General features: G+C 41.6%; 1 protein-coding gene across 1 annotated transcript in view; it reads left to right on the forward strand.

Moving 5' to 3' along the window:
- Nucleotides 1–26,982, forward strand: part of LOC311034621 (glucosidase 2 subunit beta-like) — a 289,400-nt gene that overhangs the window by 43,474 nt on the left and 218,944 nt on the right. The window contains exons 7-8 of the mRNA XM_084042513.1: nucleotides 1,208–1,274; nucleotides 20,073–20,151. Coding sequence (XP_083898639.1) covers nucleotides 1,208–1,274; nucleotides 20,073–20,151 — 146 coding nt within the window. The remainder of the gene's footprint in view (nucleotides 1–1,207; nucleotides 1,275–20,072; nucleotides 20,152–26,982) is intronic.

Genomic DNA, 26,982 nt, shown 5'->3' on the forward strand with positions numbered 1-26,982 from the left:
TTGAGCACCACTGATATAGAAACGTACGTTTTTTTTTCAGAAAACGGTCAGGATTTAGAAGACATTTTGTAAGAATGGTCTTCAGGTCTTAACGGGTTAGAATCTCTTCTCTGCTGATGATGTTACTGTAGGAGACGCTTACTGTAGTCAAATGAACACAAGAGAACTTCCTCCACTCAGCTGAATGTTGAATCGCGAAAATTAGTTGGTGGGAGGGGGGCGGGGGGGGGGTTTCACATGCACGTCGGAAAAGAGGGTTTGAGGGAGGTTTTTGCGGCTTCCTTTTCAACCAGCGCATATGAATGGGAAGAGAAGGGAAATCACTGTCGTGCCAGCCGGTACAGCACAAAGCTGCCTGATTGCATTCTGGACTCTTGACATGCTTTTTTTTTTTTACCCTGCAGGGGGAACCAAATGTTCTCGCACAGCATGACTGACTCATCGCCTGATTGCCCAAGCACCGGGTGAACCCCCCCCCCCCCCCGCCCCCCCACACCCCCCCCCCCCTCACCCTCCAACCCTCTCCTCACATCCTTCTGCTGCTCAACTCCACTCTTACCTTTCTTCTTCCCTCTTCTCTCTCTGTGTCTCACATGGATTAACCCATTAAGACCTGGAACTGTGTCATTTTTTGATTTGAGCTAAAAAGCATTATTTTACACTTTGGGCTATTCAAAAATAGCAGATATACAAGCTCATAGCGCGGCACCGAGTGCCGTGCTACGAGCTTGTAGATCTGCTATTTTTGAAAAATCGTGAAAATGTGTGCAAATCTTCTGAATATATATTTTTTTAAAGCGAACATTTTTAACTCAAATCTTTGCTTCTGCGGGTCCCTGGAACAACATATTTTGATGGGGGTCCGCGGCCAAATGCATATAATTTTGGGGGTCCTTGACATGAAAAAGATTGAGCACCACTGATATAGAAACATACGTTTTTCAGAATGCTGTTGAGATTTAGGAGACATGTAGAATCGGCTTCAGGTCTCAATGGGTTAAGGATTGATAGAAAGGCTGATTGTGGTCACAGGGAAAATGCTGCCACAAATTTGTGACGGCCGTTTAGACGTTGTTGCCGCGACTCATGCCTTATTTAGTGTGTTAACGTGTTTGTGTGATGTAGGAAACCTTTCGGATGGGGGTGCCGCTTTAAACAGTCTGCTGATGTCAGTGACCCAAATATGATTTTCTCTTCCTTTACATAGGTGTCAGACGTCCGAACACAACAGTAACCAGCATTTTCCATGAGTTGGACAGCAATAGAGATGGCAGGTAAATAAAACTGTTCACCAGACAGTTTCCCCCTGTTTTGACTGAAACTGTAATTTTGGTGCATTTTTCCTGTGATTATACCTTTAAAGTAATACAATGCAGGTCCACAAATAACGATTTTTACCAACCTCTGCTCGTCACTACCGTCACTGCATGATATGGCGTTGTCCTGCATTACCCAGAATTCCATTTGTTTTCACCGGAAGACGGAAGCGTTTCAAAAAGCGTTCTTTTAATTGTTTTGTACTATCTGCGGATCGTTTCTCTTAGCCAGTGGAGCTTTAGTTACCGTGAGCTGTGTTTTCTTTTGCTGTTGTTTTTCCATCTTCAAATCCTATCCCTTTTTGTCATTCGCGCGGTAGTTCCTGGCCAAACAGGAAACCGGTGTGGTAGTTCCTGACCAAACAGGAAACCGGTGTGGTAGTTCCTGGCCAAACAGGAAACCGGTGTGGTAGTTCCTGGCCAAACAGGAAACCGGTGTGGTAGTTCCTGGCCAAACAGGAAACCGGTGCATTTCCGTTCCCGCGTTTCCGGCCAGATGACGTCATTTTCGCAGGAAACACGTCTCTGTCCACTTTCAATAGAAAATATATTTATAAAAGGCTTTCGGGGGTGAAATTCATGCAGTGGGCGTTGTGAAACATTTGCCACGCACAAAAGATATACAATTTAACTTTAGTTTTTTGGAAAAAGTTACCTAGCATAACTTTAAGTGAAATGTCAAATGGTCTTTTATACACAGGGCGATCTGTGAACCCCATCGTACACCCATTGTATTGAAAATACAAGGTAGTCTAAAAGGATAAGTGTTTGAAGATACACTGTATAATATGCTGTATATGTAGCTATAGGATACTTCAACTCACCAACTACAAAACACACCTGGCACAGGTTATGGAAAGTTATGTAGTGTACTTGCAGATCTACAAGCTCACAGCTCACAGCAGATCTACAAGATTTCCCCCAGTCTTAGGGGGGAAACGTCGTGCCGCGCTGCGAGCTTGTACATCTGCTATTTTTGAATTATTTGTTTTGAATTGTGAAAGTGTGAGAACTACTGATTTAGAAGGCATTCATAGAATCGGCCTCAGGTCTTAAAGGTTCTATGACATTCATTTTAACTTTTTTTTTTTTTACTCTCCGCTAGTTACTCTCCGCTAGGAGAGTATTGTTATCACCGCGTTTTCACTTTCTAAACATGACACGCCGATTGGTCAAGCCTCACGTGACACGTGAAATACTGTGATCTGATTGGCTAGTGACGTATAGTGGTCTATATATACATGGCGTCATTTTGAAAGTGTCTCCGCCACTTTCAAAATGAGGTAAGACAGGAACCAGGTAAGACACGAAATGGCTGCATGGCTGATACATAATTGGCAGTGGGAGTTGGCTGAGCCGTCACGGATGCACCATCACATAGACCCTGGGGATGGAGTCCAGGGAGAACACCTACGGTTCAACAGTGTCCAGAGGACACTGCTGAACCGCCTCCGTACTGGGGTTGGAACCAGGTAAGACACGAAATGGCTGCATGGCTGATACATAATTGGCAGTGGGAGTTGGCTGAGCCATCACGGATGCACCATCACATAGACCCTGGGGATGGAGTCCAAGGAGAACACCTACGGTTCAGCAGTGTCCAGTGGACACTGCTGAACCGCCTCCGTACTGGGGTTGGCCGGTTCAAGTCGCCCATGAAGAAGTGGGGCCTGACAGACAGCGCAGTATGCGAGTGTGGCGAACCTGAGCAGACTGCCGACCACATCATCACACACATTGGAAGGCGCTAGTGGAGGAGCTAGGAGAGTATTGTTATCACCGCGTTTTCACTTTCTAAACATGACACGCCGATTGGTCAAGCCTCACGTGACACGTGAAATACTGTGATCTGATTGGCTAGTGACGCATAGTGGTCTATATATACATGGCGTCATTTTGAAAGTGTCTCTGCCACTTTCAAAATGAGGTAAGACAGGAACCAGGTAAGACACGAAATGGCTGCATGGCTGATACATAATTGGCAGTGGGAGTTGGCTGAGCCGTCACGGATGCACCATCACATAGACCCTGGGGATGGAGTCCAGGGAGAACACCTACGGTTCAACAGTGTCCAGTGGACACTGCTGAACCGCCTCCGTACTGGGGTTGGAACCAGGTAAGACACGAAATGGCTGCATGGCTGATACATAATTGGCAGTGGGAGTTGGCTGAGCCGTCACGGATGCACCATCACATAGACCCTGGGGATGGAGTCCAAGGAGAACACCTACGGTTCAGCGGTGTCCAGTGGACACTGCTGAACCGCCTCCGTACTGGGGTTGGCCGGTTCAAGTCGCCCATGAAGAAGTGGGGCCTGACAGACAGCGCAGTATGCTGGAGCAATACATCATGTAGACACACTGATGTCATCACAATATGTATTATAAATAGATTAGACAGGATTAATAGGAACAGTAGATTCAAGTATAAATTGAGATCACAGTTAATGACACGGTGCATTACACTCAGGACATTCACATTACACACAGGCACTCACATGAATAAATAGGCATAGCGAACTATTCATGACATCACTGTTACATCATGAATACATAAATATTTAGCTATATAAACTAAAACATCAGATGAATGATTAGGCTTCTATATCTAAATCAGAAATATTGTCTGATTTCGTTTTGCTAATCATTTTAATTAATCAGCTGTGAGTACCTGGTAGGGACGCTGTGAGCTTGTAGGGACGTTGTGAGCTTATAGAAACACTGTGGGACGTAGGTACGTTGTGAGCTTGTACGGACGCTGTGAGCTTGTACGGACGTTGTGAGCTTGTACGGACGATCTGAGCTTGTACGGACGATCTGAGCTTGGAGGGACGCTGTGAGCTGGTAGTTGTGAGCTTATAGAAACGCTGTGGGACGTAGGTACGTTGTGAGCTTGTAGGGACGCTGTGAGCTTGGAGGGACGAGCTTGTACGGACGCTGTGAGCTTGTAGGCGATCTGAGCTTGGAGGGACGATCTGAGCTTGTAAAGACGTTGTGAGCTGGTAGGGACGCTGTGAGACGTAGGGACGTTGTAAGCTTGTAGGAACGCTGTGGGACGTTGTAAGCTTGTAGGGACACTGTGAGGCTGTAAGTTTGTAGGGACACTGTGAGCTTGGAGGGACGTTGTGAGCCGGTGGTGACACGGTGCAATTAACTCTTATTATGCAAACTGAAGAATCTAATCATCAAACCAATGAAGAACCAGAGGCTCAACACCCACAGCAGAAGGACCAAGCTGAGAAACAAAGACGAAGAACATTCGCATCTGAAAATGACAAAGAAGAAAGACGAGCAGCTAAGAAGAGATGCCTTACAGGTCTTAAAGACATTGAAATTGATGACGCTGCAACTACATTCTTAAAAAAGATGTCACAAAGTGGACCCAATTATGTCTGTTTCTCATGTGAACGAATGCTCTATAGAGAATCAGTGGTAAAGTTTAAACCTTCAAAATACAAAGAAACAATGGATACTTTAGATCTCCTGCAGAAAGACCCAACAACTATAAATCAGAACAACACTTGGATCTGCCACACATGTCACGACTATATTAAAAGAGGAAAACTCCCTACACAAGCTTGGGCTAACAACTTATTACTTGATGCCATTCCCGTAGAACTGCAAGATTTACATCCTTTAGAAGAAAGGTTAATAAGTCAACGTATCACCTTCATGAAACTTGTTGGTTTGCCAAGAGGCAGACAAAAGGCAATTCATGGTAATGCAGTCAATGTTCCATGTAAGTTAGACACTATTATCAAATTACTTCCAAGACTTCCAGAGACCCTTGAAGTTATTCCCCTTAAATTGAAAAGAAAACTTGCATATAAAGGACATTATATACACGAATTTGTGCGTCCAAAGAAGGTCCTTGAGGCCCTAAATTGGCTACAGACACACAATCCTCTGTACAGGGACATTCAGATCTGCAATGACTGGCAGGACCGTTGGATCCAAGGAAATAATGACTTGTGGGAAGCCATGACAACTAGACCAGAACAACCTTACACAAATAAGAATGAAAACACCTCTGTAGTTGCAAGTTGTAATACTGTAACCATTGGCCACCTTGATCAAATACATTATGTAGCACTGAAAAGAAGTAATATAGATCAAACACACAAATCAACTGTTGAAATTATTCAAGAAAATGAAGATGAAGAAGATAGACAGGCATTTGAACAAACAATTCAATTAAGAGGACTTCCATATGACACATTACTTCAAGAAGAACATTTTTTGGATACAGACACTACATATTCAGTCGCCCCTGCAGAACACCAAAAACCATGCGCCTTCTACCAAGACGAAAACTTTGAAGAGTTATCAAATCCATCAAAATACCCTTATGGTTGTGGTGGTTTTAAAACTGAAAGAGTAAAAAATATCACACAGAGAAAATATTTTAACCAACGCCTTTTGCATTGTGATGGTCGTTTTGCTAAAGATATAGATTATCTTCTGACAGCTCAGTACATGGTGGAAGCACAACAGGTCAAAGAACAAGTCCAGATATCACTACGACAAAGCAGAGGTAAAATATTCCAAAATGAAAGGGTTACTGCTGGCATATTTAAATCACAGGAAAATGTACAAACAATGTTGTTCACAGATATAGCCTTCAAATTCCTGAAAAACACAAGAGGTTCACCAGCCTATTGGCAAAATGTGCTTTTAGATTTACTAGCAATAATAAGACAATTAGGAATACCAACCTTCTTTGTAATGTTGAGTGCGGCAGACATGCAATGGCCAGAAGTTATTCAGAGTATTGCACGTCAGTATGGAAAAATCCTAACAGCAGATGATGTTAAAAATATGGGCTATGAAGAAAAATGTAAATGGCTGCGCAACAACCCAGTAACAGCTGCACGTCAGTTTCACTATCGTCTACAAACATATTTCAAAGATGTCCTTAATGACAAATCAAATCCACTTGGCGAACTTGTAGATTTCTTCATACGTATTGAATTCCAACAGAGGGGCTCGCCACATGCGCACACACTACTGTGGATAAAGAATGCCCCGAAAGTTGGTGTGAACACAAATGCTGAAGTTGCTGCATTCATTGACAAACATATAACATGTACAATCCCAGAAGACGATGATGTACTCAAAACATTAGTCCTATCAGTACAAAAACACAGACATTCCACTACATGTAGAAAATATGGTTTCTGCAGATTCAACTTTCCACACCTTCCAAGTAGTGAAACCTTAATAGCCACAGAACTCCACGAAGAAGATGACCAAAACACTATACAAAGATCCCTTGATGCAAGCCACACGATTCTGCAAAAAGTGGCTACCTCCATGTTCAATGAAGACAATCCTGAGAATATCTCACTGAAAGACTTGTTACAAGACGCCTGTGTCGACCAAGAAGATTACCAATGGGCAATATCAGTCATGAAATCTGGAAAAAAAATAATACTGAAACGTCAACCAGGAGAACGTTGGATTAATTACTATAATATAAACATCCTCAAAACCTGGCAAGCAAACATGGATATTCAATTCGTATTGGATGCATACTCTTGTGTCAAGTACATAACCAGCTACATGTTAAAATCTGAAAGAGCAATGAGTGAATTATTGAAGAAAGTTGCTCATGAAAATAGAGGCGAAGATGTGACCACACAATTAAAGAAGGTTGGCTCTGCATTCCTTAACAACAGAGAAGTAAGTGCTCAAGAAGCAGCTTACAGATTACTATCTTTACCATTAAAAAAGACAAGCAGAAAGGTGATCTTTGTGAACACATCACCCAGACATAAAAGAGTTTCTCTTCTTAAACCGGTAAGTATACTACAAGATATGGATGATGATGACGAAAACATATTCTGCATCTCACTTCTCGACAGGTATGAAGCACGCCCAGACTTCCTAGAAAGCATGTGTCTGGCAGAGTTTGCTGCCACCTACGTAACATTATACAATAAAACTGATTCTGATGCCTTTGACCACATACCAAATACCTTTGATGAAGATGATAAACCTAAAGACAGAAACAATTACATCACCCTGAAAAATGACCTTGGACAGATGCGAACCCGCACACGCCACTGTGTCATTCGTTTTTATAAAGAAAGATCCGAAGGAGAAGAAAAATATAGAAACATTCTAATGTTGTACTTACCTTGGCGCATAGAGGAAAGAGACCTACTAGCAAATCATCCAACTTTCAAAGAACACTATTATCATGTTCTACAGACAATCCACCACAACGAAAAGAAGTTCAGTATAAACACACAAGAACTTGACCAAGCAGTAGAAGACATTAAAACAATGAAAAGACCACAAGATGTCTGGGATTTGATTGCAGCCAACACTGAACATGAAATAGCCATACAAAACAATGAAGGCAATATCATAGAGAGAGAATTACAAGACGACGCAGACCAATCAAATGTAGACGTAGATTTTAAAGAGCCACCAGTCCAATCAGAACTTCATGCACGTTTCACTGCGGAGCTAAACAAAAGTATGATGAATCGAAAAGACTACTTAAGCATGATGCGATCACTGACTCCAAAACAGAAGGAAATGGTGACCTTTCACAGAAAATGGTGCAAAAAAACAATCATTGCACTTAAAACTCATCAACCGCATCCCAGTTACCAAGTCTTTCTGAGTGGACCAGGAGGAGTTGGTAAAAGTCACATCATTAAACTAATCCACTATGAAACCATGCACCTACTTCATCGACTGTCTCAGTATTTTGAACCAAGTGAACTTACTGTACTTTTGACAGCATTCACCGGAACAGCAGCATTTGCCATCGACGGTATAACACTTCATTCTGCCCTCAACTTTCCACCTATGACTAAATCAATGACATACCAACCTCCAAAACAAGATACATTAAATACATTGCGCTCGCGATTGGGAAAATTAAAACTGCTAATCATTGACGAAGTTTCCATGGTGGGTGCAGATCTTCTACATCTCATTCACAAACGCCTTCAAGACATCACAGGTATAACCAGCCCAGAGTCCCGTTTTGGTAATGTCAGCATCCTTGCAGTCGGTGACCTGTACCAACTACCACCAATAAAAGCGAAAATGGTATTCGACACACCCTCTGATGCTTATGTCAGACTACATGGTTCATTATGGAAAGAAAACTTCCAACTACTTGAACTAACAGAAACAATGCGCCATAAAGATGACCAACGCTATGCAGAGTTGCTTATGAGAGTTCGTACAAACACATGCTGTGCAGAAGACATTGCATTGCTACGCACAAGAATCATCTCCAAAACAGATCCTTCGTACCCAAGTGACGCATTGCATGTCTTCAGAACAAATGCGGCCACAAATTCACACAATGATGAAAAATTAAAGGAATTACCAACAAAAATATACAACATCACCGCAATTGATTCGAAAAAAGATTATAAGACAGGATTAGTTAATATTAAATTATCGAGCAAACCATCGGACACAGGAGGCTTACGGGAAATCGTGTCCATAGCTGTCGGAGCCAGAGTCATGTTGACAAACAACATCAAAGTCTCTGATGGACTTTCCAATGGAATATGTGGAACAGTTATTCACATCCATCAAACAGAGAAAAGAGTCGAAACCATCCTGGTCAATTTTGACAGTGATCGTGTAGGAAAAGCTGCTAAAATAGCCAGTCAGTACAAAAACGACTTTGCTAAAGCAGTACCCATACAAAGGCATACTGCACATTTCTATACGGGTACTAAAAACTCTATAGAAGGAAGACGAGTACAGTTCCCACTTAATCTGGCATGGGCATGCACAATTCATAAAGTCCAAGGAAAAACATTGGATAAGATAGTAGTTAGTGTAGAGGAAAATGGCTTATTCAACTCAGGTCAGGTCTATGTTGCACTCAGCAGAGTAACATCATTACAAGGCCTGTACCTCCTCAGCTTTCATGCCAAACATATCAAAACTCACCCTGCTGTACTCGAAGAAATGACTCGACTACGAGAGAATCAACTACAAGTATACCGAGAGATCCCACGTTCTGCAAAAGAATCCACCCTAAGTATCGCTATGTTAAATATCAGATCATACATAGAACATTTACCTGATCTGATAAACGATAGAATACTGACAGATTTAGATGTATTATGTTTAGTGGAAACTTTTTTGAAACCATACAACAACTTAAATGCAGATGACCTCATCCTACCAAACTCCACCTGCTTCAGAGCTGACAGAGAAACAATAGGAGGCGGGATCATGACAATAGCATCAAATGACCTTTCTCCGACACAATTAAACAAGTCACTTAACAAGGTGGAACACATAGCACTTACACTATCCAAATGTTGTGAGCAGGTAGATATTGCTGATTGAAATCTTCAGAATTGTGCCAAAAACTCAGAAGATGACCAGAAAGCGGAAAATCGAGAACGACACTTCTTTAAGTCCTGTCAAAGACATCGACTCTCCAAGTTCCCCCATCACCTCATCACTGGTGAGCCCCGAATTCTTTGAAATACAAATGAGGAGGACAAATACTGACCTCATTTGTCTGGAAGATGTAAAGGATCGCGCGACATTGCCCACGCCAGATGAATGTACAGACGAAAATACAAATAACAAAGACATCAAAGAAACACCTCTGAATTCAGCCACTTATTCCCTCGTAAGCCCTGAATTCTTTGATAAAGAGGTGATCATGAAAATGATGATGTCCTATGAAAAGAGATTAAATGAGCATACTGACCTAATACGGCTACTAACAGACAGACTTCTCGCATCTACAACAGAAAATGCAGCCAGTTCGCACATCCAGGTAGATTCAAAGCAAAGATCAATAAGCTCTACGAATTCAAATGCACACTGTCAGTTACGAATACCTGCCAGCAAGATAAATGCAATTACCGAAATAAGAGCAAATCCTGCCATAACTCCGATTGCTGAACTCAGTTTAACTAATCATAACTGGGAAATTCAAGGACTAGTGATAAATATATGTGAAATTAAAGAATATACTAATAGTACAAAGGGAAAGATATACAGTTTCACTGTAACAGATGAAAGCGCAGCAATTCGCATAGTAGCTTTTGGTAAATATGCAGATGAATTTTCAGTGAAAGTGAAAAAAGGCGTAGTATATTGTATTTCGCCTGGAAAACTACAAAGAAAAAACCCGAAATACGTGACGGCAAACAAAGATTACGAAATTTTCTTAGATGAATATAGTAAAGTTTTACCCTGTGAACGAAACATAACTACCCCTTCCATGAGCCACCTGTCCTCTGATAGCAATTTCACATGGAAAACATTAAGAGAAATGAAATATCCCGAAGAACCCATTTTAAAAGGAAAGAGTTTTTTTTATAAAGTGGCAGCAGAAATCTCTGACAGTCAATCAAATACGTGTATCTATAAATCGTGTCCTACATGTAAAACTAAACTCGTCGAACAGCAGGAAGAACTTTACTGTAGAAAATGCAACGAAGTTACACAACATATTTATCGATTCGCATTAAGGTTGCAAATAAAGGATGACACAGCCGACGAGTGGATCAGTTGTTTTGAAGAGCACGTTGAAACCCTTTTAGGCCACAACGCAAATGCTATGGCAGAAATGAAACAGAATGATCCATCTTCTTTTAAAAACATCTTTCTAAATTTAGTACATACAAAACATATCTTTTCCAATAAGGTAGCACCATATCGATTCAATGATGAAACGAAATTCCAAACTACAGTCATTAAAATATCACCTATTGACGAATAAGTCGTTGAGAATAACCCTAAGAATAAGTCTTAGGGTTTTGTAAAGGTTAATCAACTTTTAGTTCACCCTATAATACACTCTTTTGATTTAACTATGAACATTTTTTTGAAGAGCTTATTTTGTTTTGTTTTTGTTTTTGTTTGAGCTTCTTTTGTTTCAACATTTTTTTTATACATTTTAGCATTTTGATAAATGTTTAACATCTTTAAGTTTTTTTTTCCCAACCATTTAAAAAAAAAACGCTATAAATTTTACACTTACACAGACAGGACGGATAGGTCATTTATATAGACAGGACAGATAGTACACTTTCCCAACATTCCCAACACAAGTCTTCTGGCGGTCTTCTTAAACATGACACACCGATTGGTCAAGCCTCACGTGACACGTGAAATACTGTGATCTGATTGGCTAGTGACGCCACCGGGCCTATATATACATGGCATCACTCTGACAGTGTCTCCGCCACTGTCAGAGTGAGGTAAGACGGGAACCATGAAATGGCTGCATGGCTGATACATAATTGGCAGATAGGACAGATAGGACATTTATATAGACAGGAGGGATATGACATAGGACACTTATACAGACAGGAGGGATAGGACACTCACACAGACAGAACGGAAGAGGACACTTACCCAGACAGGTTGGATAGGACACTTACATATACAAGAGGGATAGCGACCTATAAATACATGTGTCACTGTGATAAGCCAGATTCCAATACCGAAAATCCGGCCACTAGCTCACTCCAAGACCTTCGAACCGGAAGTAGTCAAGTAGTCGCGGTCCAATTGTTCCTATCTGTCTTATTGGACAGATAGGACAGATAAGACACTTATATAGACAGGAGGGATATGACACTTACATAGACAGGACGGATAGGACAGGAGGGATAGGACACTTACACAGAATGAACGGAAGAGGACACTTACCCAGACAGGATGGATAGGACACTTACATATACAAGAGGGATAGCGACCTTCGCGACCTTCGAACCAACACAAGTCTTCTGGCGGAGAGTTGTGCTCCGAGGAGCACTTTTTCTAGTTTAATGTTTTTTGGGGGGTTTTATGACCTCAATTACACAAAAAAAAAAAATAACTTTGAACATTCAGTGGATTTTCTGTGGTCTGAGGTTTTCTGAATAATTAGGCTGAAAAGTAATCTGTGATTGGCCCTTGGACAGTGAAGTCACAGGCCATTAATCCCGCCCACTCTCCTCCTCGCCCCTCCCCTCCCCTATCCTTTCCTTTTGGGGGGGGGGGGCGGAGCAGAGGTGATGATTGACAGGCAAAATCCCTCAACAGCGACACCCGCAGGCAAAGATTTCTTTTTTCATTGCAGTTGAAAAGGCTTTAGAAATGTGAGAGAAAAACACTTGCAATGGCTCACTGGAGTGGAATTTTCAGTTAAAACTTTTAATGCACGTTTGAAGGACCATGACAAAGACTTTTAATGGGTTGTAAAACTGAATGTCATGAAACCTTTAATGGGTTTAAGGAATGCCTGGATTATGCCTGACTATGAGATGGTGCTGCACACGGATATTCTTTTTTTTTCCTTTGCTACACAATGTACTACACATTCCACCCTAAATTCCTCTGCAGCAGCAAAGTGTCATCTGTCTCAACTGAACGTGCTTCCCTCAGCCCCTGAAACTACTCCGCCTTGGATCTTTTATTCTTCCTCCCCGACATCAAAAAGCAATTCATTGCCTTGTTTGCGTTGCATAATCTCCTGCCTCAGAGTACCGCCAGGGCCCGGGCTGTCATTGCTGGCACCACCTCTCCTCCCTCCTCCCACCTCCCTGCCCCCAGAGTCCACTAACTTGCTGCCGTGAGCAGTGTTTAACCCTTTAAGACCGGGAACGCATCTGTGTGTCATTTTTAGATTTTTTGGCTCTTCAGAAATGTGGCTATTCAGAAATATTTGGATTTTTTTTTTTGAAAATAAAAAAATCGAGAAAATGTGCACAAATCTTTGAATTATATATGTACATTTTCAACTCAAATCTTTGAATCTGAGGGGGTCCCTGGAACAAAATATTTTGAGATGGGGGTCCGCAGCCAAATACATGGAATTTTGGGGTTCCTAGACATGAAAAAAAAAAAAGAACCACTGATATTATAGCAACATAGTTTTTTTTTACAAAAAACTGTTAGTATTTAGAAGACATTTGTAAAATCCCCAGAAGCAAAGATTTGAGTTGCTTTAAAAATATATATATTCAAAAGATTTGCACACATTTTCACGATTTTTCAAAAATAGCAGATCTACAAGCTCATAGCGCGGCACTCGGTGCCGCGCTATGAGCTTGTAGATCTGCTATTTTTGAATAGCCCCGAGAAAAAAAAAAAAAAAAAAATGACACCGAAGTGTTCCCGGGCCTTAATGGGTTAACCTCTGCCAGCCTCATGGAGAATGGCACCCATTTTGCTTTCCAGCAAGATATTTAAATTTCCTTATGGCTTGCAGAAAAAACAGAGCCCTTGATATCCAATGAGCCCTCTCCCTCTCTCTCCCTCCTCGGCTGTGTAGCCCCCCCGCAACCCGCCCCCTCCCTCCCTCCCTCCACTTCCCCACCATGCCTGCCTCTGAAAAGGAATCAATACTGCTTGAGCTAACAGGGCATATTCTCCCGGATAGAATGCGGAGCCCGGTTGCGTAGTAAACCAAAATTGCTATAAAACATATGGCCGCATCCAGGAGAGGAAGTGCTTGTGTAGCGCTTTTCCGGGGCGAGCCGCGTGTGCACCGCTAATGCATTCCCGAGCCCTGGATGTGTACCATTATTCAGCCTCGCTCGCGGCCGCCGCCTGTCCCTTCCCTCCCTCCCTCCACCGCCTCCCTCCATCCATCCATCCCCTCCACCACCACATCCCAAGCGGTATCTATCCGGGGCCCGAGCTTAAACAAACACATTACTAAGCTAAAATATCTGCAAGTGCCGCTTGTTTTTATACCACCGTTTGTTTCAGTCAATCCGTCATTGGGATTCGGGCAGGCTGGCTAGCTCGAGGCAGGACATGTATTGATGTTCATTTGAATAAGGCAGGAGAGGGGAGGTGGTTCTGTATATGCATGCTACATCACAATTTTTTTTTCCTGTATGCACTGCAGCTCGCTCGCGTACCCAAATGTCAAGCTCAGTTTAGTCAGCTTTATGATAAATGCAAAGTCCTAAGTCACGCGGGTATACAGTACCTGATTCTTGCACATTCTCAAGTGGCGTGGCGCGCTGAGTCAGAATTGGATTAACGTGATTAACAGGCATGTCGTGGTGGGTAAAAGTCTCTGTCCCTAATGACAAAACAATGCCCTATGCTTAATCCATCGGACAGGAATTGTTAATTATCTTTAACCCATTGAGACCTGAAGCCGATTCTACATGTCTCCTAAATCTCAACAGTTTTCTGAAAAACGTATGTTTCTATATCAGTGGTGCTCAATCTTTTTCATGTCAAGGACCCCCAAAATTATATGTATTTGGCCGCCGACCCCATCAAAATATTTTGTTCCAGAGACCCCCAGAAGCAAAGATTTGAGTTAAAAATGTTCGCTTTAAAAATATATATATTATTCAAAGATTTGCACACATTTTCACGATTTTTCAAAAATAGCAGATCTACAAGCTCGTAGCGCGGCACTCGGTGCCGCGCTATGAGCTTGTATATCTGCTATTTTTGAATAGCCCAAAGTGTAAAATAATGCTTTTTAGCTCAAATCTAAAAATGAGACAGTTCCAGGTCTTAATGGGTTAATGCAGATTCACTGATAATTGCTCTCTCGTTTATAAAATAATCCCATTCCGTTGGCCTTTTAACTCGTCATTAATAATTGCTCATAATTGTCTCAAAAAACTTTTGAGTCCCCTCTGAAATAGATAAATATATTTAGAACCTCTGAAGCTGCCACGCTGATGATTATTATGATAATTACTTTTATTTTTATGCAAATATCCTTTCAGAGCAAAGCCCGTGGTTTAAGGGATTTTTGAGGGGTAGAAGAATGTATTTCTTTTCTTTCTTTTAACCCATTGATACCTGGAACGCATCTGTGTCACTTTAGATGTCTTTGGCTATTCAAAAATAGCAGATCTACAAGCTCACACAAGCTTGTAGATCTGCTATTTTTGAAAAATCGTGAAACAATATTTTTTACATTTTTTTCAAAAAACTGTTAGGATTTAGATTTTTTTTAAGAATCGCCTCAGGTCTCAATGGGTTAAAGTGGAAGGCTAGAGAGCACAGGTGCGTCAGCCGAGGTTTAGCTCTTGTGAAAGTTAATTTGAGAAAGTGCTGCTACATCATTTCGGACCTCCAGGACACAATGGATTTAAGACATCTAAGACAAAAGCCAACAACACAAACAAACAGCCTACACTTTGTTCAAGTAGTGTATTTAGCTCCTGACTTTCCTGCATCGCTGTGTCCTAAATCCTCCCAAGCAACCACACACGAGCATCTCCCCTGCGTGCCAACTGGCAGACAGTTGGTAGCCCAGTGTAGGATTAACCCATTAAGACCTGGAACTGTGTCATTTTTTGATTAGAGCTAAAAAAAGCATTATTTTACACTTTGGGCTATTCAAAAATAGCAGATATACAAGCTCGTAGCGCGGCACCGAGTGCCGCGCTACGAGCTTGTAGATCTGCTATTTTTGAAAAATCGTGAAATGAGTGAAAATCTTTGAATATATATATTTTTAAAGCGAACATTTTTAACTCAAATCTTTGCTTCTGGGGGGTCCCTGGAACAACATATTTTGATGGGGGTCCGCGGGCCAAATACATATAATTTTGTGGGTTCTTGGCATGAAAAAGATTGAGCACCACTGATATAGAAACATACGTTTTTCAGAAAACTGTTGAGATTTAGGAGACATGTAGAATCGGCTTCAGGTCTCAATGGGTTAACTGGTACCAGTATGCTGGGCCTATAAATAGAGTCTACCAACTGTTTGAGGAAATGAACCATGATAGAGCCCCCAAAGGCCCCACTAACAGGTTGTGGTTTTTATCCTCTCCCTCTCTGCCAGGTTTTTTTGTGTCGGTGTGTGTGTGTGTGTGTGTGTACGTGTCTCTCATGTTTATTGCAGTTGCCTAGTTGCACACAATGCACGGCGCGGTGTGTTTGTGTGGCACGGTGGATATATGGGCATACCGTACATGGATTTTAGTCTTGTCTGTCGATTTATCCATGTCAAAATGTTCTGTACTGTGTGTGCATAATTGCTCGTTGTTTATACAGTACCTGTGGATTTTCCTGTAGTTGTGTACTGTATGTTTGTTTCCCCCACCTCTGATTAACCCATTAAGACCGGGAACGCATCTGAGTGTCATTTTTAGATTCCTTTAGCTATTCAAAAATAGCAGATCTACAAGCTCATAGCGCGGCACCGAGTGCCGCGCTATGAGCTTGTAGATCTGCTATTTTTGAAAAAATCATGAACATTTTTGTAAATCTTTGAATAACATATTTTTTTAAAACATTTGTAACTCAAATCTTTGCTTCCGGGGGTCCCTGGAACAACATATTTTGAGACGGGGGTCCGCGGCCAAATACATATAATTTTGGGGGTCCTTGACATGAAAACAATTTGAGAACCACTGATATTATAGCAACATAAGTTTAAAAAAAAAACTGTTAGGATTTAGAAGACTTTCGTAGAATCCCCCAAAAAGCAAAGATTTGAGTTACAAATGTTCGCTTTAAAAATATATATATTCAAAGATTTGCACAAATGTTAACAATTTTTCAAAAATAACAGATCTACAAGCTCATAGCACGGCACCAAGTGCCGTGCTATGAGCTTGTAGATCTGCTTTTTTTTTTTGAATAGCCACAGATGCGTTCCCGGTCTTAATGGGTTAAGACCAGCAGTATGTACTGTACCCCTTCTCCCACCCACTCACCCACCCATCTGTGATTAGCACTTTAGCAGTTATCTCCAGAGGAGATTGCCTGAGAACACTGGCTGTGTCCAAAATCACTCCCTACTCCCTAGTACTCGCTATAACATAGTGCAATATACTGTAGAGTGACTACACCATTTTGTAGTGGTGTCCTAATGTATTGTCATACTTATTATACCCTAGTGGGCTCATCTTATCCCACAATGCATCGTTAAAGGTAGGGTACAACCGATGGTCACTATCGCAAAACCTACAGTATATCAGCATGCATTGGCATGCGCTAAAAGAAAAATGTCAACGTTTGACGTCAAATACTCATCAACGGTGACCAGAGTAATATCTAAAATGTGCTTTTTTTATTTTGCCGATTACTGTAGGTCACTATATGCTGTAGTCCTCTACATCAGTGGTTCTCAAACTTTTTCATGTCAAGGACCCCCAATATGATTTTGCTGCGGGGCCCCATCGAAAGATATTTTGTGATTTTTCAAAAATAGCAAAATCTACAAGCTCATAGCTGCGATATGAGCTTGTTTATCTGCTATTTTTGAATAGCCAAAGTATGAAATAATAGTTTAAGTGGTTAAAATGATTGTGACGCTATTAACACATTTAGCTAGGGACCCCCTGGTGGGTTCCCCGGACCCCACTTTGAGAACCAATGCTCTACATAAAACTCCCTGTATAGGGAGTAGGGAGTAGTGGATTAGGGAGGGATTTTGGACATAACCACTGTCTTCCTATAGCCTACAGTAGCCACACACAGGGGGTTGGCGGCCTGACAAGTAGAGCAGTTGTCTGGGAATCAAGAAGGTTCCCAGTTCGAATCCTGCTCCTTCTGGTATCGTGACGACGTACCCTTGAGCAAGACACTGAACTTCTAAGTGCTCCAGGCGAGCAGGTTGGCGGTGCCTTGCATGGCTGCCTCCGCTGTCCGGTGGGTTGAATGTAAAGTGCTTTGGAAAGAGGCGCTATGTAAATGCAGACCGTTTCCCCCGCTCATTGATTTTTGTCGCGGCTCACCTTGGACGTTTGCTTCCCCATCCGTCTGATAGGCTCTGGGACCAGGCCATTATCTGAGCTGTGCAGCGTTGGTCTAAATGAACTTTTAAAGACAGCCAGCAGGAAATGCTAGCCAATAGTGCTTAGTGCTTAGAGCTGTGTTGTATGTGATCGTGAAGTGTGTGTGTGTGTGTGTGTGTGTGCGCGCGCGCGCGTGCGCGGGCATTTTGTCAGTATGTGGCTTTTTACTGCCACTGAGAGTGAGGAAGTCCTAAGAGAATGTGTGTGTGTGTGTGTGTGTGTGTGTGTGTGTGTGTGTGTGTGTGTGTGTGTGTGTGTGTGTGTGTGTGTGTGTGTGTGTGTGTGTGTGTGTGTGTGTGTGTGTGTGTGTGTGTGTGTGTGTGTGTGTGTGTGTGTGTGTGTGTGTCTCTTAAGTAATTAAGTCAAATTTACTCCATCCTTTGGTGGTTCAATTGACTAATATTTCACTAATTTACTATGTTGACATGGGTTGAGCTTTGGATCTTTGTTACAGCTACTGCAGGTTTTTGTAAATTAAGTTTTTACAAAACTGTTCAAAAAACCTACTAGACAGGACTGGCACAGAATAAAATGTTGGACAGTAAATAAAGAACAAATTGGGGCATATACCTTAAGAAAGTATGTATAAAACCAAACAGGCATGCGTCTATTCAAAGTCTTCCTCTCTTACGCTTACTGATACACTACTTTCACTTTAAAAAATCACATCCTCCAAAAAAACACAGACCTCTTTAGTGTGAGACGGGGCTGAATCTCACAGAGTGGCTGCAGTAGTCCTTGCTAGCATGAAGGACACCTTTAATGTGTGGTGCACGTGCTCGTGTGAGACTGTGTAATCCCTTAGAGTGGAGACACGGCATTAGCAGCAGCTGTGAAATTGACAAAGAAAAGTCCAGGGCGCGTGATATCGCTTTTATATATACGAACATGAGACTATACCTTCACATCAACACAAACCCTGCTTGTGGAGTTGGGAGTCCGTTCAATAGCCATTGTTGTCGTCGGGTTGTATAACTTTCTTTGCTTGTTTTTGCTCAGTTCTCCACAATCCTCCTTCCTCCAATTATCCCGCCTGTTTTGACGTGCCACTTTTCTACTACCGTCCTTTCTTGTCTTCAATAGGCTCTATGCACAGCAGCCATACTATCACTTCCTTCACAGGTGTTGCCAATGATGCTAATGAAGGCTCTGTTCCATTTAGTGTAGCACAGTGGTTCTCAGATTTTTCAATTTCCACGACGCCCATAACTCTTGAGAGTGTACAAATGGGACCAAATGGACCCTTACGGGTCCATTTGGTCCCATTTGTACACTCTCAGAGTTACACACCCGTAAGGGGCCATTTGGAAGCCGCTTAAAGAACCATGAGGGTCCCTGGACCACACTTTAAGACCCACTGGTGTTTCCAGTGAGCCAACATGCACAACATCAACACCCTGACTCTGTTTGACCAGAATGGAACAGAGCCGTCATTAGTATCATTGGTAACACCTGTGAATGTCATCACAAATATGGCTGCTGTGCATAGAGCCTTTTTTACCCCCATACTTCGTTCGTTCGTTCCTTCTTTTCTTCCTTCGTTCGTCTGTTCCTTCCTTCCTTCGTTACCACCCTGTTGTCCTGTTCACCATAGATATAGAAACCTAGATACCTCATTGGCCTCTGCAGTTCGTTGGAGCAACTCGTATCGCGGCCGCCATTTTCGCGTAGGCAAACGGACACTCAAAGTGACTACTGGCCAATCACAGCGCTCACAGCGCGTTGACTACTGGCCAATCACAGTGCGTCTTTTCTAAGACCTGTCAGAATCTAGTTGTCCCGCCCCCACCTGCCTCTGATTGGCCTACCGAACGCCCCCTTCTGTGACACACGCGGAAGCGTCAGGGAAGCTTTCCTACGCTAAAATGGCCCCTGTGATACCAATGCCTCAGAGCCGAAGGAGGCGTCGTCTGTCCTTCCGTCCCATGTTTCTTCCTCCCCGCTGTCCTACTTATATCTATAGCCATGTTATTGTACTGAGTCACTTTTAACACCGTTTGCCATCTGTGTGTCTCTGACCGCCACAGCATCACGGTGGATGAAGTCCAGGCCAAAGTGGTGTTTACCTTGGATGAGGAGCGGGTTCTGTCTGAGGATGAGGCGCTGGTGAGTTAACCCTGTCGTGTTCATACAGTACATCCCACCACACTCCACATCACTCCTCCATCTGGCACCTCTGTCTGAACCTCTAGAACAGTGGATCTCAAACCGTGTGGCAAATAATATATTCAATGTAAAGGTAGGATAGTGATTTACTTTGGTTAAAATAAGTGTTAAAGGGATTGTAGGCAACATTAAGCCTAAATTTGAAACATATTTATATATATATATTTTGCATTTTTTCCCCTCTATCAGCCACTATATAATGATGCTGGGGTGTTTTCCTGAAACACAGTCCTCTTTCTGAAATCCGTATTTTCCCTACTGTTTATGTTTGTCCGGGTCGTAAATTAACGCACGCATGTGCGCGTCCGTGCGCGTCCGTGTCCGTGGGAACTTTTTACTTTCGGTTTTAAAAGGCTTTCAAACTTCTTTTTTGAGGGACATAATTTACTTTTAAGAAATCGTTTGGATAGAATTTAGTTGTTTAACTTCATATATGTGGTCAATTTATCATGAAAGAGCCTATTTAAAAATTCAGAGAATCGGCAGGGGCGGGCAGTTCCGCAAATTATATCCGAATAAAGCAACCTATATTCGGCATGGCCCGTTTTGAAGTCCCCTTAACTCTATGGAAGTCACCCCTTGGTGGTCGGGGAAACGAACTGCTGGATCAGAATATAGTACTTTAACCTTTTTAACAAAAAAAAAGAATTAACAAAAAATATCACTTGCCCTACCTTTAAATAAAGTAATAGATTTTCCATCGTCCCAAAAAAAAATCACTATTTTTGCGTAACACTATTGTATGAGTATAAAGTATAAAGTAGTAGGGCTTTTTATGGTTAAGCAGAATAATCTGTTGATTCGTTGATATGTAAATACGTATATAAGAAAACGCACACCTCAATTATTCGATTGATCGGAAAAGTAATCAATAGAATAATCACTAAGAAGATAATCGATAGTTGTAGCCCTAAAAAGATTTGACTTTGCAATGCACAAGCAATTCATTGGACTCAGTTGTGCCAACCCAGCACCATCTTGGAACACTCACCATAGATCCATAGAACAATCTAGAGCAATTCTTGTTTAAAAAACTTTACTATAGCAGGCTTACTCAAGTTATCTTGTCCTTCAGTTTAACCCTTTAAGACCTGGAACTGTGTCATTTTTAGATTTGAGCTAAAAAGCATTATTTTACACTTTTGGCTATTCAAAAATAGCAGATATACAAGCTCATAGCGCGGCACCGAGTGCCGCGCTATGAGCTTGCACATCTGCTATTTTTGAAAAATTGTGAAAATATGTGCAAATCTTTGAATATATATATATTTAAAGCGAACATTTTTAACTCAAATCTTTGCTTCTGGGGGGTCCCTGGAACAAAATATTTTGATGGGGGTGCGCGGCCAAATACATATAATATTGGGGGTCCTTGACATGAAAAAGATTGAGCACCACTGATATAGAAACATACGTTTTTCAGAAAACTGTTGAGATTTAGGAGACATGTAGAATCGGCTTCAGGTCTCAATGGGTTAATACTGCCAAATAGTGATCCCAACACGTATTTCTTATGTCTTTATCTGCCTTGCTTTCTCTGAGATTTTGTGTTGCTCAGCTCCATTGTCGATTTTCTCCACCACTACTTGACAGGCACTCTCACAACTGGGTCCCGTCCAAATTCATTTGAATTCAGAGCAACGTTCGCACAGTTTCCCCAACAATGATTTTCCTTCAAGTTGCAATGCGTGAGAATGTGGCTGTCTGTTCCACTTTAGAATTGTCGAGCGTACCTCCTACTAAGCAGCACACATCCAAATATCAGCCGGTAAACAAAATGGCTGGGGCTACATTTTCATGTCATTTCTGTTTTACCACTTAAACTCGACATACTTTGTTGAACGGGGTCCCCCCCAGGCGTCCATTTGGTGGCCGCATCCTTTTTTGCCCTCTACGCTAAATCCCTCTGCCGAAAATAGCCGATCTACAAACTCGAAACATGTCGTGAGCTTGTAGATCTGCTATTTTCGGCGAATTTCCACCTACGTATTTTTTGCTCTATGGTAGCCTATTATGACACGCCCAGAATAGAGATGCCAGTGTTCAAGTGCATTACCCCCCCCCCCCCCCCACCCAAGTATACGTGTTTAGTATGTATGATCACACATAGAACAAGGTCTGTTGGCACCTCCAAAGCCATTTAACCCATTAAGACCTGAAGCCGATTCTACAAATGTCTTCTAAATCTCAACAGTTTTCTGAAAAACGTATGTTTCTATATCAGTGGTGCTCAAACTTTTTCATGTCAAGGACCCCCAAAATGATATGTATTTGGCCGCCGACCCCCATCTCAAAATATGTTGTTCCAGAGACCCCCAGAAGCAAAGCTTTGAGTTAAAAATGTTCGCTTTAAAGAATATATATTCAAAGAATTGCACACATTTTCACGATTTAAAAAAAATAGCAGATCTACAAGCTCGTAGCGCGGCACTCGGTGCCGCGCTATGAGCTTGTAGATCTGCTATTTTTGAATAGCCCAAAGTGTAAAATAATGCTTTTTGGCTCAAATCAAAAAGTAACACAGATGCGTTCCTGGTCTCACTGGGTTAAGGCCAAGTTCAGATTTGCAGAGTAGGCCGACAAAGTCACAGAGAATCGGTTTGTTGACATGTTTGTATGTTTTTTTTGACAATAAACTACACGTTGACTCGACACATTCCTCATGTCCAGTCAGGGGTGAAATTGTGCCACTGACGTTATAGGCTTTACGTGTCTATCACATTGGCTTAGTGCTATAAAACTGATCTGGAAAGACTTAAACGGTGTTAGTATAAGCTTGGGAAAACACCAAAGCTTTCCGCAGCAAGTGGCCCATGAAAAGGCTTATGAATGAGAAAAATCAGCGCTCGTTTGTCAGCTGGTTAACGGGAACGCGTTCCTAATGAATTCAAATGCATCTGAAGAGAGAGAGTGAGTGTAATATGAATATGCATGCGTTATGGAAATGGTTACTTATCTGTAATCACAACAAACGCTCATCAAGCCGAACAAATTAAACAGGTTACCATTGACAGCAGTTAACCCATTAAGACCGGGAACGCATCTGTGTCATTTCAATATTTTTTTGGGCTATTCAAAAATAGCAGATATACAAGCTCATAGCGCGGCACCGAGTGCCGCGCTATGAGCCTTGTAGATCTGCTATTTTTGAAAAATCGTGTGAAATTATTTTTTTATATTTTTTTCAAAAAACTGTTAGGATTTAGAAATCATTTTTAGAATGGGCCTCAGGTCTTATTGGGTTAACAGGCAATTTGTATTAGCATGAGGATAGCAGTCCCACGCCAGCAGCTTAGCATCGAGGTTCAAGGACAGGAGTGGTAGGACGATACAATTAGATGTGAGTGTGCGTGTGTGTGAGTGTGTGTATGCAACTATGCATGCACGCGTTGTTGTTCTACATTTCTCCAATAACATTTAGCCGTTGTTGAACCTGTATTGCCTCTCCGCCCGATGTAACATTTCTTCAGTATTACTACAAAGACATTTCCTTGGCTTGCTTGACATTGCAATTTCGTCGCCGGTGTAGCCAGTACACATACGTACACTGTAAAATAGAAAAATACTCCGATTGCTTTGGCGATAACACCGGCTCTCTGTGCCACATGCAATTTGGTGTGGAGAAAGGGAAAAGAACAAGGAGTTATTTCCTCTTTTGGTTGGACTGGTAAAAGTAACGTCAGAAGACCTTGATTATACCATTCTCCCACCGGAGCCAGGAATGAGGCCGTAGTTTTTTCGATTCTGTTTCTACCACGATGTGTTTTCACACCTTTTTATTAGTTTTCCACCCACTTCTTTCTCTTAACCCATTTACGCCGGGAAAGAATCTGTGGCATTCTTAGATTTCTTTGGCTATTAAAAAATAGCAGATCTACAAGCTCGTAGCGCAGCACCGAGTGCCGCGCTACGAGCTTGTAGATCTGCTATTTTTGAAAAATCGTGAAAGTTTGTGCAAATCTTTGAATATATATATATATATATTTTTTTTTTCAAGCGAACATTTGTAACTCAAATCTTTGCTTCTGGGGATTCTACAAATGTCTTCTAAATCCTACAGTTTTTTTAAAAACGTATGTTTCTATATCAGTGGTTCTCAAACTTTTTCATGTCAAGGACCCCCAAAATTGTATGTATTTGGCCGCGGACCCCCATCTCAAAATATTGTAATAGGGACCCCCATAAACAGAGATATGAGTCAAAACATTTTCCTTTTTAAAATATATATATATTCAAATATTTGCACAAATCTTCACGATTTTTCAAAAATAGCAGATCTGCAAGCTCATAGCGCGGCACTCGGTGCCGCGCTATGAGCTTGTATATCTGCTATTTTTTTAATAGCCAAAGAAATCTAAATCTGACAGAGATGTGTTCCCGGTCTGAATGGGTTAAGAGGCTTTGGACTCCACAGAAAATTCACTTTCCACTCGGGTGGTCCAGATAATTCAACAACAGAGAGAGGATTCTCAGTAAAACAGCTTGATGATAAGAGGGAGGGCACACCCCTCCATAGGCGAGGGGAAGGCACACGTTGGAAGCTCTTCTCTTCTCTGTGGTTATGTCCTCAATGCTATAATCCTCCCGTATAATCCACACTTCTGTATGTAGACTCAAACAGTCACATTCAAAAGGTAATCTTCAAAATGTGAGCAATTAAAGAACAGCACCGAGTTCCATTTCATTACATTGCTAAACAAAGCAGATGACCTGAACCGATCTGTCACGATTACAAATTTAAGTCGACGATTAATTATCACTCGTCAAATAATTGCGATTAACGGAACATTATGAATAAAAATTACATTTCTGTTTGGCTTTTAGCTTTCGGAAACAAAAGTTGCACAGGGCAGATATGACAAATAACACATTTAATTACTTTATAGTTAAAAATAAACATTATGCGACGCGTTTTGAGCTCATAGATCTGCTATTTCCACTATTTTTGACATTTTTTTAAATAAGATTTTTTTTTACATGGAATGGATTATGACGATTATGCAAAGAATAATTGTGATTGTATAAAATAATTCTGATAAGACGATTATTAGGGATTATGTAATAATTGTGACAGGCCTACATACTGTACAGTAAGTAGCACACACACACGTCATGCCACTGGTATACCAATTATCTTTAGGGGTTTGCCCTCTCTTTCCCATCAAGCCTGTTGTCTTCATTGGACATCGGCTGCTATGGAAAAGATATTCTCCGGGGGCACTGACGTGTGACCAAGCTTGGACACTATAGCTATGGGTTTGGCAAATAGAGCAGCGCTGGGGAAGATTGCTTTCTCCTTTCGCAATAGGCATTGGTGCAGAGGTGAATTTAACCCATTGAGACCTGGCACGCATCTGTGTTCACATTTTTTGATTTGAGCTAAAAAGCATTATTTTAACACTTTGGCTATTCAAAAATAGCAGATATACAAGCTCGTAGCGCGGCACCGAGTGCCGCGCTACGAGCTTGTATATCTGCTATTTGTGAAAATGTGTGCAAATCTTTGTATATATATTGTTTTAAAGCGAAATCTTTGCTTCTGGGGGTCCCTGGAACAACATATTTTGAGATGGGGGTCCACGGCCAAATACATATAATTTTGGGGGTCCTTGACATGAAAAAGTTTCAGAACCACTGACATAGTAACATAGGTTTTTTTTCCAAAAAAAATTTAGAAGACATTTTGTAGAATCGGAACCTCAGGCCTTAACGGGTTAACCTATCCATCTGTTACCCACCTCCACGCCTTCTAATGACCCTCACTCGCCCAACCACAAATAGGAAAAGACTGAATATGAATTAGTTTTTTTTCTCCATTGAAGATTAGAGGTGGAGGGGGGGGCGCTCATCTGCCCACAGGAGGTCATATGCTAGGATGAGACTTGAGTGGGGGTTCTCCCACCCTAAGTGCTGAGCAGATGGAAAACGTTAGATGCAAGAAGGTTCGGGGAAAAACACTTTGGCTGTTGGCTGCCAGTGGGCACGGCAGTCTCGCTTGTTTTCACTCCTTAATATTGAATATCCTCTCGGGGAAGCCCCGCCATTGCTCCATAACGAGGTAGAGATGAAGAAAGTGTAGTGGCTGCACTGTTATTGGTATGGCCATATATGGGCATAGTAATCGGATCTCCATTATGTCTATATAAGGGCATACCCGTCGGATATGCGGTTCTGCCGATCCGATTGGCTGTACGCCGGGCACGGCACTCCCAGGGTCGCAATGGAAAAAAGCTTTTCACTTTCTTGCGTGTATAAATGTATGTATTTTCTGTACATTGTCAATAAACATATCAATCAATAAATCCAAAGTACAGATGCACACACGCCCGCACGCACGGACAGACAGAGATTTCATGCATTTCTTGTAGGATGATGGAAAAGGAAGTAATTACTTTCACATGTACGCAGTAGTGAAATTAAAATAATTTTGATTGCTCACAATTGCATTTAATTCCGTAGTTTGAACCCTTAAGCAAATCACATATGCTGACATAATATAAATATTGGTTATTAACCCATTAATACCTGGAACACATCTGTGTCACTTTAGATTTCTTTTGCTATTCAAAAATATCAGACATACAAGCTCATAGCGCGGCACCGAGTGCCGCGCTACGAGCTTGTAGATCTGATATTTTTGAAAAATCGTGAAAAAATATTTTTTTGATTTTTTTTCAAAAAACTGTTAGGATTTAGAAAATTCTTAGAAGCGGCCTCAGGTCTTAAAGGGTTAATAATAGGCTAGACAGTAACTCATGGTGTGTGTGTACA

The sequence above is a fragment of the Gymnoscopelus microlampas genome (assembly GCF_963454915.1).
Source record: "Gymnoscopelus microlampas genome assembly, chromosome: 19".
In the NCBI taxonomy this organism is placed as follows: domain Eukaryota; kingdom Metazoa; phylum Chordata; class Actinopteri; order Myctophiformes; family Myctophidae; genus Gymnoscopelus; species Gymnoscopelus microlampas.